General features: G+C 45.4%; 1 protein-coding gene across 1 annotated transcript; it reads left to right on the forward strand.

Moving 5' to 3' along the window:
- Window positions 1-571: 571 nt before the first annotated feature.
- Window positions 572-18,691, forward strand: LOC310837529 (zinc finger protein RFP-like). The gene is made up of 11 exons (XM_083724244.1): window positions 572-667; window positions 794-1,222; window positions 2,839-2,934; window positions 3,567-3,797; window positions 5,343-5,365; window positions 9,369-9,490; window positions 10,993-11,019; window positions 11,527-11,616; window positions 14,059-14,163; window positions 15,593-15,697; window positions 17,759-18,691. Exons 2-11 carry the CDS (start codon window positions 803-805, stop codon window positions 18,286-18,288), a joined length of 1,749 nt encoding a protein of 582 aa, XP_083580370.1. The 5' UTR covers window positions 572-667; window positions 794-802; the 3' UTR covers window positions 18,289-18,691.
- The last annotated feature ends 77 nt before the right edge of the window (window positions 18,692-18,768 follow it).

Consider the following 18,768-nt stretch of genomic DNA (forward strand, 5'->3'; position numbering starts at 1 on the left):
AAAAACCCAGAAGCCTTTTTGTTAGGTATTTTACGTCAAGACATACCAAAAGAAATGAGGACTTTATTTATGTATGCCACTACAGCAGCAAGAATGTTGACTGCACAAAATTGGAAGACTGGAGAAACACCAGCTAATGAACAATGGCAAGAGAAGTCGATGAAGTATGCAGAACTGGCAAAAATGACAGATAGACTAAGAGAAAAAGACAACAGAGACTTTGAAAAAGATTGGGAACCATGTATATTATATTTGCAGAAACAAAGAAAGTCAATAGACTTGATGGCAGGATTTAGATAAACATTTACATTATTAGCATTAGAAAATGTTTAGAAGATAGTGAAATATGGTGGTGTATTTCCTGTTATATTTATGTCTTTAGGCTTGATGTTATGTTACTAATCACTTTTTCTGTTAAGAGATAACAAAGTGGGTGAAAAAAGAAACAAACCAGAAGTTTAGGGAAACCCTGGAGGGGAGGGAGGAAGGAATATATAGTAAATGTTAAGAATTTGAGATGTATGTAATGAATGAAACAGAAAAATTATTTATTTTTTAAAAAAGGTGCTGGGAAGTGTAGCCTTTTGGGGTAAACGTCCATTGCCAAATTTCTTTGGCAGACACCACACACTTTGACTGCTTGGTACGGATGTGAAAGTTGCACACTGTAAGAGTTTCTTCCAATATATGCTGCTGCTTTTGCAAAGACTATGAGTCACCCAGAGGGAGGGAAAGGCCCCCCCTGTGGCTTGAAACTGGAGAAATAAAACTCAGCCTTTTATTCCCTTTTCAGGCAGACGAAATGGCAGACGAGAGTCCAGTCCAGAACCTCTGCGAGGAAACGACATGCTTCATCTGCCTAGAGTATTTCACAGATCCAGTGATCATAGACTGTGGTCACATTTTCTGCCAAACCTGCATCACCGAGGCTTGGGGGAAACTGGACCAAGATGCTTCTTGCCCTCAGTGCAGGGAACCTTGTCAGCAAAGGAATGTCAGGCCCAACCGGCAACTGGCAAGCATTGTGGAAATAGTCAAGAAATTCAGCCTTCAGATGGCCAGAGGGTCGGAAGCGCTGGGAAGGGTTTGCGGGAGACACCAGGAGCCCCTGAAACTCTTCTGCGAAGACGACCAAGACCCCATCTGTGTGGTGTGCGACAAATCCAAGGAGCACAGGGACCACAAGGTGATCCCAAAGGAGGAGGCCTTTGAGGAGTATCAGGTAGGGAGCTGTAGGATTGGGGACCAGACTTCCATGGGATCCTCAGTTATCCTAGGAATGGGGGAAATATTTCAGCCTGAGGGCTGCATTTTTCTCTAGGTGACATTCAGGTGGGGTGTGTGGGTGGGTGTTTGTGTCCTAAACGCTGCTGGTTATTGGGGCCCGAGACAAAAGCGGACAGAGCAACGCTTGAAAATTTCACCTTTTTGCAGTAGGCTAGTTCCTACAAATGCTCTCACTGCTGTCCCTGTCTGCCATCTAAGTAAGTGGAAAGCATTAGTGGAGTTCAAGGACACATTCTAGCCTGGCAAAAAAGACTTGAGGAGGATGTGAACTGGAGCTGGCGAATGTTTCAGCCTGGGGAGAGGCCAGATAGAGAGGCCTGCAGCTCCTATCTTGTACAGTGGTACCTCGGTCTACAAACAGTCCTGTTAATGAACTATTCGGGCAACGAACTCCGCAAAACAGGAAGTAGGTGTTCCGGCTAGTGAACTTTGCCTCAGAAGATAAATGGAAGCCAAACAGTTGAAGGGCACCAGCAGCGGGAAGCCTCAGTAGGGAAAATACGCCTCAGTTTAAGAGCACTTTGGTTTAAGAACGGACTTCCAGAACGAATTAAGTTCGTAGACAGAAGTACCACTGTACTTACTGAGCATTCAGTAGTAGGAATATTCGCAAGAAGTTCCAAGGGAACTTGAAAAGTGCTCATTTCAACCATCTCCCACCTTTTCCTGCCCCAGGAGCCCAGAGAACTATCAGGGCAGGGAAACGCTGGAAGGTTGGTCTGAGGGCCATAGCTCAACAGTAGAGCTTCTGCTTTGACTGAAGAAGGTTCCAGGTTCATTCCTTAGCAATATTATGTAGGGCTGGGGACAGCCTTCACCCCAAAGCAACTTTCTGTCAGTATAGGAAACAGACCAGAGGTCTGACTCTGTATGAGCCAGGCTTGTGGAAGCATTTGATGTTCCCTAGGTCCCAGCAGTTTCCCATTTTCTCTAGTCCCAGAATTTATGTTGGGAAACAGATGTTATGGCCACCATTTCTGGGGGTACTCAGCTGTACAGGCACCATTCCACGCCAAATGTTAAAAGTGTGGCACTTCATGGTGAATACTGCAAGCTTTTTTAAAGAAAGAAAGAAAGAAAGAAAGAAAGAAAGAAAGAAAGAAAGAAAGAAAGAAAGAAAGAAAAGAGCAAGTTCTGAATAGGGTTGTGCACCAGCCACAAACCTTGGTTCATACCCAGTTTAACTTTAGAAAAGCGCCTGGTTTGGTGCAGAAAATGTGAGAGGGTGACTGACTTGGCCCAGGAGCCGAATCTCATACAGATACTCTGTTTTGTGCCAACCTGGTATATGAGAAAACATTTTATCTCTTACACTGTGTCCCCATAATTTTGATTCCCCTTGTTTCCCCCATATTTAATCAGAATATTAAACATTAGCTTTATAAATATGCATATATTTAATCTAATTCTTCATTAAGAATGGAAGTTTCCTAGAAGCTGCACGTAGACCCTTTTCAACCTTTGTGTTCTTGGTTTCTTGAACAGACACGACTGTTACAGTTTATATCTCTGCTGCCAAAACTAACCCAAATGCCTTTTTGGCCACCCCAGGGTAAAATTCTGCATCATTTGGAGTTCCTGAACAAAAAGAGAGAAGAAATTCTGTCTTCTAAACTGAAGGGGGAGAACGAAAGCCAGAATCTGCTGGTAGGTGCAAACCTTCTTGCCTCTCCAGGATGGTTATACTGGACAGAGTGAGGCCTTAATTCTTTGCTTGTACAGTGTCCCAGGTTTGATCATTGACATTATCAGTTAAATGGATATTGGGTGGTAGAGTTGGGAAAGGTCTCTGCTTCAGACCTTGAAGAGCAGCTGCCTGCAAGGCTAGACAACATTCAGCAGGACAGGCTAAAACTGGTAGGGTTGTCTAGGGGCGAATGTAGTCCTTGAGTCCAAAAATGTCCAGCCATGCCAGCATTAATCCTTTAAGAATGAACCCCACAAAGCCAGTCTTCCTCCTCCTCCTTCTCGTCACTTCCTCACGGCCCTACTATTAGGCAGAGTGAGGTGGTCAAGGCAGGATGAAGATACCAACAAATAGAGAGCAGCAGCAGCTTAATAGATCGGTAGGTGAGCAGCAGGAAAATACTGAGGACCGAGCCAAGCAAAGAGGCTGTGTCCTGCTAAGCCAGCCTGCCTGCCGCCCTCAGCTGTGACTGAACTTCTGTACCATTGTGAGTGTTGAAGTAAACATCAGCTGCCCTGCCAGTCAGCTTGCGCATATGGAATCAAAGGGACATCTAAACATTTTTTGTCTGGCCATGACTCTCTCTTTGCAGAAGCAAACAGACATGGAGAGGCAGAATATCATGGCTGATTTCCAGCAGTCGCACCAGTTTCTGGAAGAACAAGAGCGCCTCCTGCTGGCTCAATTGAAGGAACTGGATGATGAGATTAAATCCTGTGAGGACCAACATATTGCAAAACTCTCTGAGGAAATGTCTTCTATTGATGACCTTATTAAGGAGCTGGAGGAGAAGCAGAAACAGCCAGCGACTGAATTCTTGCAGGTAAGAGTACGACAAAATAGTCCAGGTCGTCCTGCAGGGAAGGGTTGTACTCCCAACCACTCTGTCTGTTGGTTTATAGAAGTATTCATAGTAGTGATGTGCACTGGCCACACATTTTGTTCAAAACTGTGATTTGGAGCTTCATCAAACTGCATGATTCAGGTTTGATAGAAGTGGATGGAATTTGCAGGCAAAGCTGCTCCTGCAGTATGGATGAAGCCTGCCAAATTACAATGGATCCAGGGAGTTTCTGTGCTAGCATTGGCAATGGCACCAGCAACACTGGCCAGTTGAGTTCTTCTTCTACCCAGTTCAAATATACCCGCGCTGTTGTGTGTAGAGCAATGTACATCATGAGCGGTAGCAAGCTGACATCTGCTCTCAGGCTGGCGGCACCAGTGGTGGGCGCCAGCAGCAGAGCATAGCCCAGGATCACTTGCAGTTGGCAGACGATCCCAGGTGTGCCATCTGTCTGCATTTCAGGAAGAAGCATAACCGGGGGGTGTTCTGGGGCAGAGAGCTCCTCTCTCAGTCTCTTTCAGTTGCCATGCATCTGGAAAATCACAGACATGTCCTCTTTTGGGGGGCCTACATGCCCATCCAGGGGGATTTTCAAATTTAGAAACAAATGTCTGGGCTTTTGCAGTTTTTTAATAAAGCAGCTGGAGGAGAAACAGGAGCCGCCAGTGGCTGAATTCTTGCAGGTGAGCGATGGCACAATGAAACAGTCCAGGTTGTCCTCTGAGGAAGGGCTGTTCATTGGTCTGTAGAAGTCTATAGAGTGGTACCTCGGGTTACAGACTCTGCTAACCCAGAAATAGTACCTCAGGTTAAGAACTTTGCTTCAGGATGAGAACAGAAATTGCATGGCAGCAGGAGGAGGCCCCATTAGCTAAAGTGGTGCTTCAGGTTAAGAACAGTTTCAGGTTAAGAACGGACCTCTGGAACAAATTAAGTACGTAACCAGAGGTACCACTGTAGAAGTATTTACAGTAATAATAATAATAATAAATTTTATTTATATCCCGCCCTCCCCAGCTGAAGCTGAAGCTGGGCTCAGGGCGGCTAACAACAATCAAAATAATCCAACGATTCTAAAAACATTTCATTATAAAAATTAATTAAAATCAAATTTATGGCAACCAATAAGCAAAAATCTGTGCAGATTGCCAGAGGAGGGGGGTCAGGCTGCGCTGTGACCAAAGGCCTGGTGGAACAGCTCTGTCTTAGAGGCCCTGCGGAAAGATGTCAAGTCCCGCAGGGCCCTGGTCTCTTGTGACAGAGCGTTCCACCAGATTGGAGCCACGGCCGAAAAAGCCCTGGCTCTAGTTGAGGCCAGCCTAACCTCTCTGTGGCCTGGGATCTTCAAGATGTTTTTATTTGCAGACCGTAAGTTCCTCTGTGGGACATACCAGGAGAGGCGGTCCCGTAGGCGTGTGCACTTCAGTATTTGGTTGATATATAAAGAAAAGGGGAAAGTAATAAACTGCTGGAGGCAACTGGTGCAAGGGACTGAATTTCTCTCATTCTGTCTCTTCCATCTAGAATATGAGAAGCATGCTGGAAAGGTATGTGGGTTTGTTATGAATATGAAAATCAATAATATTAATTTCCTTGCTCAGAGGTAAGGGATAATTTGATTTGGTCTATACTTTTATGCAATCTCAAAAATGATAGAATGATCTCGATACGAATCCAAGGCAGACCTTTTAACATCACAGTAATCCAAGTTTATGCACCAACTACTTGTGCTGAAGAAACTGAAATTGACCAATTCTATGAAGACTTACAAGACCTTATAGAAGTGACACCAAAGAAGGATGTTCTTCTCATTATAGGGGATTGGAATGCTAAAGTAGGGAGTCAAGAGATAAAAGGAACAACTGGCAAGTTTGGCCTTGGAGATCAAAACGAAGCAGGGCAAAGGCTAATAGAGTTCTGTCAAGAGAACAAGCTGGTCATCACAAACACGCTTTTCCAACAACACAAGAGACGACTCTACACATGGACATCACCAGATGGGCAGCATCGAAATCAGATTGATTATATTCTCTGCAGCCAAAGATGGAGAAGCTCTATACAGTCAGCAAAAACAAGACCTGGAGCTGACTGTGGCTCAGATCATCAGCTTCTTATAGCAAAATTCAAGCTTAAACTGAAGAAAGTAGGAAAAACCACTGGGCCGGTAAGATACAATCTAAGTCAAATCCCTTATGAATACACAGTGGAAGTGAGGAACAGGTTTAAGGATTTAGATTTGGTGGACAGAATGCCTGAAGAACTATGGATGGAGGCTCGTAACATTATACAGGAGGCAGCAACGAAAACCATCCCAATGAAAAGGAAATGCAAGAAAGCAAAGTGGCTGTCCAATGAGGCCTTACAAATAGCGGGGGAGAGAAGGCAAGCAAAATGCGAGGGAGATGGTGAAAGATACAGGAAATTGAATGCAGATTTCCAAAGAATAGCAAGGAGAGACAAGAAGACCTTCTTAAACGAGCAATGCAAAGAAATAGAGGAAAGCAATAGAATGGGAAGAACCAGAGATCTGTTCAAGAAAATTGGAGATATGAAAGGAACATTTCGTACAAAGATTTCCACAATAAAGGACAAAAGTGGAAAGGACCTAACAGAAGCAGAAGACATCAAGAAGAGGTGGCAAGAATACACAGAGGAATTATACCAGAAAGAAATGGATGTCTCGTATACCCCAGGTAGTGTGGTTGCTGACCTTGAGCCAGACATCCTGGAAAGTGAAGTCAAATGGGCCTTAGAAAGCACTGCAAATAACAAGGCCAGTGGAAGTGATGGCATTCCAGCTGAACTATTTAAAATTTTAAAAGATGATGCTGTTAAGGTGCTACACTCAATATGCCAGCAAGTTTGGAAAACTCAGCAGTGGCCAGAGGATTGGAGAAGATCAGTCTACATCCCAATCCCAAAGAAGGGCAGTGCCAAAGAATGCTCCAACTACCGCACAATTGCACTCATTTCACACGCTAGCAAGGTTATGCTTCAAATTCTACAAGGAAGGCTCAAGCAGTATGTGGACCGAGAACTCCCAGAAGTGCAAGCTGGATTTAGAAGAGGCAGAGGAACCAGAGACCAAATTGCAAACATGCGCTGGATTATGGAGAAAGCTAGAGAGTTCCAGAAAGACATCTACTTCTGCTTCATTGACTATGCAAAAGCTTTTGACTGTGTCGACCACGGCAAACTATGGCAAGTTCTTAAAGAAATGGGAGTGCCAGATCACCTCATCTGTCTCCTGAGAAATCTCTATGTGGGACAAGAAGCTACAGTTAGAACTGGATATGGAACAACTGATTGGTTCAAAATTGGGAAAGGAGTACGACAAGGCTGTATTTTGTCTCCCTGCTTATTTAACTTATATGCAGAATTCATCATGCGAAAGGCTGGGCTGGATGAATCCCTAGCCGGAATTAAGATTGCCGGAAGAAATATCAACAACCTCAGATATGCAGATGACACAACCTTGATGGCAGAAAGTGAGGAGGAATTAAAGAACCTTTTAATGAGGGTGAAAGAGGAGAGCGCAAAATATGGTCTGAAGCTCAACATCAAAAAAACGAAGATCATGGCCACTGGTCCCATCACCTCCTGGCAAATAGAAGGGGAAGAAATGGAGGTAGTGAGAGATTTTACTTTCTTGGGCTCAATGATCACTGCAGATGGTGACAGCAGCCACGAAATTAAAAGACGCCTGCTTCTTGGGAGAAGGGCAATGACAGGCCTAGACAGCATCTTGAGAAGTAGAGACATCACCTTGCCAACAAAGGTTCGTATAGTTAAAGCTATGGTTTTCCCAGTAGTGATGTATGGAAGTGAGAGCTGGACCATAAAGAAGGCTGATCGCCGAAGAATTGATGCTTTTGAATTATGGTGCTGGAGGAGACTCTTGAGAGTCCCATGGACTGCAAGAAGATCAAACCTCTCCATACTGAAGGAAATCAACCCTGAGTGCTCACTGGAAGGACAGATTGTGAAGCTGAGGCTCCAGTACTTTGGCCACCTCATGAGAAGAGAAGACTCCCTGGAGAAGACCCTGATGTTGGGAAAGATGGAGGGCACAAGGAGAAGGGGACGGCAGAGGACGAGATGGTTGGATAGTGTTTTCGAGGTTACCAGCATGAGTTTGAGCAAACTGCGGGAGGCAGTGGAGGACAGAGGTGCCTGGCGTTCTCTGGTCCATGGGGTCACGAAGAGTCGGACACGACTAAACGACTAAACAACAACAACAACACAATACTTTTATGTGAACCAATCTACTTCACAGTTTACAGACCAATAAGCAGATCAGAAAACAGTTACCAATCTGATTGCACACTTTTACAAATGTTGTGATGCATTTTTTATCCAAAACTGTGTACCTCGCGCGGTGAAATTTACAAAAACCACATTGGGGGATGCATAGACCAGCATACAAAAATGGTTAGGATTTTTTTGGAAGGGTGCATATAAAATGCATATTTTAGGAAGAAGTGATGATATTTCTTCATTTTTTTATATTTTATATCATATCAGAGTTGGTGGTGGTGGTGGATTATTAGATTTCTTACTTGCCCTCCACTGTCAGGTTCCAGGGCAGCTTCTGAATTGAAATACAATATAAAAAATAGTTAAAACAAATTACAATCCAAGAAAACAGGGTGGGTCCTAAAATACATCTCCTAGATGACAAAGGCCAGGGTAAAGAGAGGTTCTTATTAGTTACTTGTGTGCAAACATAATTTGTTGGAGAAAATATTCAGTAAGGCTCTGCTCCAGATTCACCCAGATCCTCAACTAAATTGGGCCGATTTATACCCTCTTCTGATCAGGTAGAAGCAGCGACAAATCACAACTTTGTCACAAGTTAATCAGGCACTTCTGACCTAGCTGTAATTTTAAACATGGTACGGTATGCAACGTGTGTGTCAAAATTTCAGACAGATAGTTTGAAAATATTTCTGCATCTTAACTGTAAAATTTGTTGTTGTTTTTTTTTAAAAAAAAGACAGGTAAAATAGATTATGGATTGATCATTTATATGTAAATGTTATATGAAAAAAATGTTTATGTAAATTTACACTTTATCCCCCCCCCCCCAACTATACTTCATTTTCCCGTTTGCAATAGGTCTTTGTAGTGGGCACATGGCAGACAATACCATTCGCTGCTATCACAGGGTTTCATCCACACTTCTGCCTTTCCTGTGATTTCTAAGCAAAGGTCTCAGAAGCTTTTCTTTTGTCCCACCGCTTTTCCTGGGAAAACCTGCTGCTTACCACAGAATTGGAAGAAACATAAATCCACAGAAAACCCAATAAATGTTTGCTTCTATTTTGCTGTCAATCCGCAGAAAACCCGACTGACCTTTGTTCCGATTCAGCGGTAAACAGTGGGGACTTTCGTGGGGAAACCAGGGGGAATGAAAGAAAAACCTATCATGGACGATCCCTTGGTATCTTCCTGCTGCTCACACTTTTCTCCTTCATTCTGACGACTGAATTAAGAATGACTTGAGAATGACCAGATGGATCACAGTAAACCTCACTTGCTTCTTCCTAGGTGTAATAAAAATAAAAATAAAACCATAGATGCAATAGTTTTTCCTCCTGGATTAAAAGAGCAAATAGATAAATTCTCTAGAATGCATCCTTTTTTGGAGAAGGCGACCAAGAAATTCAAAGGTAACAAACATTATTGTGTGGTGTTATAGATGTGGGATAGATGATGACTGATGATAGATAGATAGATGATAGATGGAGAGAGAGAGAGAGAGAGAGAGAGAGAGAGAGAGAGAGATGATAGATAGATGATAGAGAGAGAGAGAGAGAGAGAGAGAGAGAGAGAGAGATAGATATAGATAGATAGATAGATGATAGATAGATAGATAGATAGATAGATAGATAGATAGATAGATAGATAGATGATATAGATAGATAGATAGATGATAGATAGATAGATAGATAGATAGATAGATAGATAGATAGATAGATAGATAGTTGCATGTCATGCCAATTTCCAAACAGTGAATATTCCAGGGGTCCCAGGCTGCTTCACCAGGGTTTGAGATTCCTATTGGCAAATGAGGCACAGCAAAGACTGTGGTGTCTTTAGGATATATGGTTTATTTACACATACTGTACAGTGGTACCTTGGGTTAAGTACTTAATTCGTTCTGGAGGTCTGTTCTTAACCTGAAACTGTTCTTAACCTGAAGCACCACTTTAGCTAATGGGGCCTCCTGCTGCTGCCGCACTGCCAGAGCACGATTTCTGTTCTCATCCTGAAGCAAAGTTCTTAATGTGAGGTAGTATTTCTGGGTTAGTGGAGTTCGTAACCTGAAGCGTATGTAACCCGAGGTACCACTGTATATACAATGTGAGCCTACAATTGAGCGGTTCACAGCACAGACACCCCAAGACAGTCTTATTTTTCCATAGCCACAGCCTTGGATTCAAAACAGGAATCAAGCATCGTGCTCTGATTCTCTTTATGGCTTGCTGGGATTCAGCCGTCAGAAACAGTCTTCGGGCAGCAATCACTGAAATGGCAACTCATGTTGAAAACGTACATTTTGGCAAATTGTTATTAAAATAGCTCAAAAAAAAAAAAGTTCAACCATTTTCTTCAAAAAGGTCAATAACCTTTGTGTCCAGACTTTCACTTTTTGAAATATGGCAACCCTACCACAAATAAAACCAAAAAAGTTATGTCCCAATCTAAGCAGCTAAGCAGCTTATCAGCTAAGCTGATAAGCCACTAAAAGCCGCTAAACCACTAATAGTGCTAATCCGCTAAGCTGTCAATGGGCTTGCTTCGCAAGACGAAAAAACCGCTATACGAAGAGACTCACGGAACGGATTAATTTCGTCTTGCGAGGCACCACTGTATGAGGAGGCAACATAAAGAAATGGACTCATTGGCAGGGTTTCCGTAAACAATCACAACTGTATACAACGAAAAATGAGACTATATGTATTGAGAAAATTTGGGGGAAATAATACGCAGGGTGAACAATATGGAAATAAAACAAAATGGGAGTATGAGGGAAGTCCAGGGGAGGAGGGTCAAAATATGAAAAATGGTTAAAAATATATTGTTAGAAGTGGTATACATGGAAAAATCAATAAAAATGATTTAAATAAATAAAATAAATAAATTTCTCCCTCTTTCTTCTTCATAACAGAGTCCCTGGAAGAAGTACAGAATAAGGGTAATATTCTGGGATTTAATGAGATGGGAGGATTTTGAAGGGAGGGGGTGCTTGGGTAAGACCAAGAAGGGGTATTTGTGCTAATGGCAAGGGTTCACATCTGACAAGCAAACAAATATTGGTACATTCTGTATAGCCCTTAATGAAATTCTCTTCAATATCAAAGATTCTTCTTGGTAAAAGTTAACATGAGATGCAGAAGAGGCTCTTTATTAACAACTGGTAGGGCAGTGACTGTGCCCCGGCAGTCTTCAGAGCTAAGGCCCACATTCTCTCATTTGCAGATGGTCGTTTGTTCCAATTTATCACCAAAGAGCAGGTTTTCCCTGAGAAAGCAGAGAGGCAAAGGCAAAACTGCTCAGAGCCATGCCTGGGAAGCACAGGGCAAGCCCAAAATCACCCAGATGCATCCTTTCTAGGCATGGGACAAATGGAAAGGTTGACAAGCCTTTAGATGAGCATTTATTAAGGGCACCTTGCAAGCAATCAAATTTCTTCTTCTTGCAGCTGACTCGTTGCTACTCTCCTCGAGGACAGAGAGTGTGCAACAAGATGAAGAGAGAAGTTGCTTGAGAAAACTCCAAAGGGTATCATCAGGTACATTGCTTTGTTACTTATAGGGGGTTTTGTGTGTGTAAATGAGAGAGAGAGAGAGAGAGATGGTGAGGGGACATATATGTGTCTGTGGGTGGGATATATCGTATTTTTCGCTCTATAGGATGCACTTTTCCCCCTCCAAAAATTGTGCATCTTATGGAGCGAATGTGTCAGGGAACTGCCATCGGAGCTCGGGGGGTGGCGAGGCTCCCGGACGCTGGGGAGGGAACCAGCAGGGAAAGAGGGAGAGCTTCCGCTGAGGAAGGAGGGGAGGAGGAGGCGTCGGAGGTAAGGCTCAGGGATGCTTCCAGCGAGACCAGTGGAGAGAGCTCAGGACCTCCCCTTGGGACTCCCACTCTGCGCAGAAAGCTGTCGCGCAGGGAATCCAGGCAGAGACTCTCTGTCAAGGAGCTTTTATGTTGGAAAAAGTTCAGGAAACGCCCACTGACGGATTCTGCCAGTGATTAAGACAGCCACGAAGTAAGGGCTGTCCGGTCAGGGAAAGTTTTAGCCAACTACTCAACTTGGAGCGGTTTGGCGCTTACGCACAAGCAACCCATTACAGAATGCAATCTCCTTGGCTTCGGCGATAGCAACGCGAAGCCTCCGAAGCGCAGTGGGAGCGCTCCCGCTGCGCTCCGGAGGCTTCGCATTGCTTTTGCTGAAGCCTGGAGACCGAGAGGGGTCGGTGCGCACCGACCTCTCTTGCTCTCCAGGCTTCAGGGATAGCTGCCTGAAGCCTTTGGAGCGCAGCGGGACCTCGAGCTGCGCTCCAAAGGCTTCGGGTTCCTTTTGCTGAAGCCAGGAGAGCAAGACTCTCCTGGCTTCAGCAGAGAGGGAGAGCTGCACGGCACCCCTTCAGCGAAGCGGGAGGAGAAATGGAAGGGGCTCTGTTTCTCCTGCTGCTTCACTGAAGGGGTGCTGCGCAGAGAGGGGGAGAATTTTTTTTCTTGTTCTCCCCCTCTAAAACAAGGTGCGTCCTACGGTCGGGTGCGTCCTATAGAGCGAAAAATACGGTAGAAGGAAAATGCTAGAAAAGTATATTTGCAGGTTGCTGGTAAGCAGAGGCGCCAAGGTCTACCCAACATGGGGGAGGGGGCACCTCGTTGCATGCTCATGACGTCAGAAGTGCAACACGCATGTGTGACGTCACCTAAGTCAGGAGGAGGCCCAGTGGGGCCCTCTGCCATTGTGGGGAGGCCTGGTGGGGCCTGCCATCACCACAGGGAAGCCCATCAGGGCTGCCGCCGTGGCCCAGCCTCTCAAGACTGGGAGGCTCAGCCCCATCCCCACAGATGGGGAGCTGAGGTGTCCTCATTCCCATAGAGTTGGTGCTTGCGCTGGTATGAAGCCTTGAGTCATACCTGGCATCAGAGGCATCAGAGCCAGTGCTCATGCTCCCTTTCTCCTGCCCTCCCCACCACTTGTAGGCAGTGGCAGAGGAACCCTCTCCAGCACCCGGGGCGGGATGCCGAGGGGCGGGGCAAACCGCCCGGTGGCACGCGCACGACATCCATATGGACTGCACATGTGCGGCATCCCATATGGATGGCGCGAGAGAGCGGCAGCTCGTACTGATGCCGTGTGAGCAGTGCCCATACTGACTGTGCATGCCCTCGACTGCTCTACAGCACCCCCCCCCAGAGTGGCACCTGGGGAGGCCCTGTTGGGTTCGTCCTACACTCATGTAGGACCCTGGTAGAGACACATGCCCGACTGGCATGTTCTCTCCCTCCTGGTCAGTCGTTCGGGAGCTTCAAAAGCTTTCTTCTGCCCGAACATCACAGCGACTGATACCAAGAGGCATCAGCACACTCACGATCCTGCAGAGTATTTGTAGTTCACGTAACAGAACTCAGTAGCACAGCATTTTGGCTAATCTACTTTATTTACATATAATACACTTGGAGCACTCTGCCTTTGCTCCTTCCTCTTTCTCATCAGACAGCAGAGAGAGAAAGAACAAAGGACAATAGTCCCACTCCACGGAATACAGTAATATAAACATCCTGTCTCCGTCACTTCCCACTCTGTGGAATGAAAACATACACCATCATGTGATAGACAACCATCCCATGACTCCGAACACAGAGCAAGAATCCTAACAGGCCGGCCCCCTCCGCCCCCCACTTTGTACACCCCTGCTTGTAGGACACCTGTCCTTCCCCATAGCAGCTTCTGAGGTCTCCCACAGCTGCACATGTGGTCCACACCTTTGCCACTTCCTGCCCTGTGCCTTTCCTCCCACCCCCAACCCTTCACAACACTTGGCTGTTGTCAGGGCAAAATTCAGTGGGAAGAACCCTGAACTATTTTCCCCAGTATTGCTTCGGTTGGTCCCCGATCGCGTCCCTAAACCAACCAGAGCACAACTGTTTGCGTCTTAGTTGAGCGTTTCTTAAGGATGCCCCCAACCAGTTATGTTGCTTGCTGTTGCTGCAGGTGATTCCTTCCAGCCCTCCTTGAGGTCAGCAAGCATGAGGGAGGGGGACGTCAGGACTGGGAGGCAGGGGAGCAGCTTGGGAGCACTCCGGAGAGTGTCATCAGGTACGTTGCTTTGTGACTTTTGATTTTTTGTGTTTGTGAGACAAATAAAGGGGAGGAATATCCCTTTCCTTTCGCCCACCCATTTTCTTTCTTTTTAAGAAACCTTCTGTCCTGTCCCTCTGTTTCCCCGACTTTCATTTCCCTCTGGTCTTCCTTCCTTTTCCCCTTCCCAGCCCAAGGGCTCTTCCCCCCTCCCATCAACAGATATGTGGGGTATGTGGTTCAACCCTATCTGGGCCAGCTCAGACGTAAGATCTCCAGAGTAAAATGTGGTTTGTTGTTATGGTTGTTTAGTCATTTAATCGTTTAGTCATGTCCGAATCTTTGTGACCCCATGGACCAGAGCACGCCAGGCACTCCTGTCTTCCACGGCCTCCCGCAGTTTGGTGAAACTCATGCTGGTAGCTTCGAGAACACTGTCCAACCATCTCGTCCTCTGTCGTCCCCTTCTCCTTGTGCCCTCCATCTTTCCCAACATCAGGGTCTTTTCCAGGGAGTCTTCTCTTCTCATGAGGTGGCCAAAGTATTGGAGCCTCAGCTTCAGGATCTGTCCTTCCAGTGAGCACTCAGGGCTGATTTCCTTAATAATGGATAGGTTTGATCTTCTTGTAGTCCATGGGACTCTCAAGAGTCTCCTCCAGCACCATAATTCAAAAGCATCAATTCTTTGGCGATCAGCCTTCTTTATGGTCCAGCTCTCACTTCCGTACAACACTACAGGGAAAACCATAGCTTTAACTATACAGACCTTTGTTGGCAAGGTGATGTCTCTGCTTTTTAAGATGCTGTCTAGGTTTGTCATTGCTTTCCTCCCAAGAAGCAGGCGTCTTTTAATTTTGTGGCTGCTGTCACCATCTGCAATGATCATGGAGCCCAAGAAAGTAAAATCTCTCACTGCCTCCATTTCTCCCCCTTCTATTTGCCAGGAGGTGATGGGACCAGTGGCCATGATCTTCGTTTTTTTGATGTTGAACTTCAGACCATATTTTGCGCTCTCCTCTTTCACCCTCATTAAAAGGTTCTTTACAAGGCTTCAATACAAAGTCTCTCTCTCTCTCTCTCTCTCTCTCTCTCTCTCTCTCATGAGAGGGTGCAGTCCTTTAAGCGCAAGAAAACTTGTAAAAGGAGGACACCTGTACTTTGCTTTTGGCAATTTCCAAGGTCCTTTCCTGATGGGCATGCAGTCCACATCTTGGTCACTTCCTTGAATTTCCCGCGTTGTGCCTTGCCTCCTCACACCTTGCCTTTAACAACACTTTGCTGTTTTCAACGTAAAATTCCCTTAGGCAGGACCTCCTGGGAGGAACATCAGTGTTGCTTTGGTTGATCCCTGATCATTTCCCTCAGTCAACCTCAGTCAACTGTTATTTGTCTTACTTGGCCATTTCTTAAAGATGTCCCCAACTAATCATGTTCCTTGCTGCTGCAGTTGGCTCTGTCATGCCCTCCTCAACACCAGAGAGCATACAACAAGGTGAAATGTGCGTCATGCGGGAGAAGAGCAACTCGGGAAGACTTGGGAAGATAGAATCAGGTACGCTGCTTGGGGACATTTTTTCCCCCCTATTTGTGTGTGAGAGAGAATGTGTGGGGGAGATTTTGCAGTCAAATCTACAGTAATATTGCACATACTTACTAGTTAGCATGTGAATGAGTTAAGACCATAGAGCTGTCTTGCTGATAGGCCACAGACCATAAAAATGTAATTGGTAGAGAGGGCAGTGTGTGGTGTCATTTCCCCTTCTCTCCTGTGGGGGAAGAAGCCAATAAATATTTCCTGTTCCTTCTCTCTCTCTCTTCCTTCGACCAACAATGGAGGCAGACATGCCTCCACTTGCTCCAAATTCGGGTGCATGCCTGAAGCTGTTTTTGTTTTGTTTTTTGTAAATACAAGTATTATCTTTAATGCTGTTGCTGCTAAGGATGATTATATGTTTTAAACTTACTTTTCAGTCTGTGGTCTGTTTTTTGTTGTTGGTTTTTTTGTTCTTTTTTATAAACAGGGGAAGCAAAGGAGGAGATCACCCTAACGGCTAATTCCTATGATTTGAATTAAACTGCCTAAATTGGGATTTAAACTCTGCTCAGCCCCACCCTTAATAAGCAGACAATAAGCTGATTCTTTTGTTTGTTAACTCACGCACATGTGTCTGTGGAGGGATAAAATATAGTTAATATATTCCCACACTTACCTAATAAAAACCCATCAGAGAGCATAGAGGAGTGTGAGCCATTCCCTCCCTCTTTTTTAAACTCTCTCCTGCTCCTTTTTCTTCTCTTCCCTCTTCCCTCTGGCCTTCCTTCCTTCCTTCCTTCCTTCTTCACAGTGCCGGAGGCAATTCACCCTCCCACCAGCAGATGGAGATACACAGAGCAATCCTACCTGGGTCTGCCCAGACATAGGTTCTATGGAGTTCAGAAGGATTCATTTCCAAGCTAGCAAGTGTAGGAATGCAGTCTCCAACTTAGTTCCTTGGGCAAGTCACTGCCCTCTGAGCCTCGCCACCTTAACAAAATCCATAAGCTCCGCTCTGACTAAGGATGGGGAGAAATTCAGGTCAGTTCACGTGGAAAGGCGAATCTTACCTAATTCACAGTTCCTGAAAGTATATGCAAATTGCGATGTCAGCCTCCTCCAAATTTTGCAGCATGGTTCACCAAGGATGCAATGTGTACAAACATGCAAAAAAAAAAAAGTATTAGGAGAAATTCGCACTAGCAACGCAGATGGATTTTCATGAGTACTTTAAAAAAAATCCCTTTGAAATTTGCACTTCTCCGAATTTTGCAGCGCAGTTCTCCAAGGATGTAAACATGCAAAAAAAAAATGTTAGCATTAGCTAGCAACGTAGATGGATTTTCATGAGTACTTAAAAAAAGAAAAGAATTTGCACAGCAATGTGAAAATGTGGAGAACTAAATTCAGGAGTAGAAAACATAAGAAACCAAAAATTTGTAATTTGCCATTTCCTAGCCCTGACTCCCACCCACCCCTCCAAACTGTAGCCAACCCATAACCCCCTCAGTAGCTTCCTAAACACAAAAAACTATTGTTGTTTAGTCATTTAGTCGTGTCCGACCCTTTGTGACCCCATTGACCAGAGCACGCCAGGCACTCCTGTCTTCCACTGCCTCCCGCAGTTTGGTCAAACTCATGCTGGTAGCTTCGAGAACACTGTCCAACCATCTCGTCCTCTGTCGTCCCCTTCTCCTTGCGCCCTCCATCTTTCCCAACATCAGGGTCTTTTTCAGGGAGTCTTCTCTTCTCACGAGGTGGCCAAAGTATTGGAGCCTCAGCTTCAGGATCTGTCCTTCCAGTGAGCACTCAGGGCTGATTTCCTTCAGAATGGATAGGTTTGACCTTCTTGCAGTCCATGGGACTCTCAAGAATCTCCTCCAGCAAAAAAACCTGGAGCAAGAACTGGCAAGCCACTCCAGTATCCCTGCCCAGAAAACTCCATGGACAAAGACAACAGGCATATAAAAAAAACTATAGGGTACCACAAAAGATAGATCCACACATGCACCTTGCCCTATAATTCAAACACTGACCCGGCTCCCTCTCTCTGTGTGTGAATCTCTCTCTCTCTTACAGTGAATATAGTTTTGGATCCAGAAACAGCGAATCACTACCTCATTCTCTCTGAAGATGGGAAGAGTGTGAGGTGTGGAGGGGAAAGGCAAAATCTGCCCGACAGCCCAAAGAGATTTGATCCGAAGACCTACGTGCTGGGCAGCGAGAGATTCCGTGCAGTAAGAAAATGGTGGGAAGTGGAAGTTGGGGGAGAGAAAAATGCCACGTGGGCTGTGGGGGTGGCACGCGAGTCGACCCCGAGGAAGGGACAGGTCAGGCTTCAACCCAGTGTAGGAATCTGGGCTGTGGGAAAAGCCATGGTTGGCTCATTGTATGGACTTTGGGCTTTTACTGCCCCTGAGCGGACGCCTTTGCTCTTAAATCATGAGCTCAGGAAGATCCGGGTGACTCTGGACTATGAAAGGGGTTCTGTGGGATTTTTTGATGTCAAAGGAGATGTCTTGATCTTCACTTTCCCGGAAGCGTTCTTCTGTGGGGAGGAAATCCGGCCCTTTTTCTTGGTCGGGCAAGGAGCTGAACTGAGCTGCTGAATCTCCTCACAGCCCCCTCCCCAATCACCCCCAATGCCCCGAAAAAGAGGAGTTGTTTTTGCACTTCCCGTGCAGCTGCATGAGATTGGCATGTGGGAAAAACGGTGCTTTTAACAATGGTCTGGCAGGCAGAAATCCAACAGGCTAAGCCTCTTCTAGTATGAAAATACAGTTAAGGGGAAAGCTTCATCACCACTGTATTCCCTCTCATATTGTATTATGGCAGCCATGTTTTGTTATGGTCCTGTGGCAGCCATTTTGTTACTGGTACCGACAGCACTCCCTCAAAACTTGAAATGTGCCCTCGTCCAAAATAAGTGGGCACCCGCTGGTCTACAATATCAATTCTGAACTGTACTGAGTGTTTTGCATCAATAAACCATCTCCTTGTTTTCAGTTGCAATGTTTATTCTGTGGTCCTTATCCCTGACTATGTTCCGCCTACTGAGGTGAAAATCTGAGCCTACAGTAACAACCTAA

Source organism: Podarcis gaigeae, assembly GCF_964106915.1.
Source record: "Podarcis gaigeae genome assembly, chromosome: 2".
NCBI classification, from domain to species: Eukaryota; Metazoa; Chordata; class Lepidosauria; order Squamata; family Lacertidae; genus Podarcis; species Podarcis gaigeae.

What these genes read in the sequence shown, in the direction of transcription:
- LOC310837529 (XM_083724244.1), top strand. Translation starts at nt 803, where the DNA reads ATGGCAGACGAGAGTCCAGTCCAGAACCTCTGCGAGGAAACGACATGC. An exon ending in AGGCCTTTGAGGAGTATCAG is followed by an intron (nt 1,223 to 2,838) that starts GTAGGGAGCTGT and finishes TGGCCACCCCAG; the next exon opens with GGTAAAATTCTGCATCATTT. An exon ending in GGCGACCAAGAAATTCAAAG is followed by an intron (nt 9,491 to 10,992) that starts GTAACAAACATT and finishes TCTTCATAACAG; the next exon opens with AGTCCCTGGAAGAAGTACAG.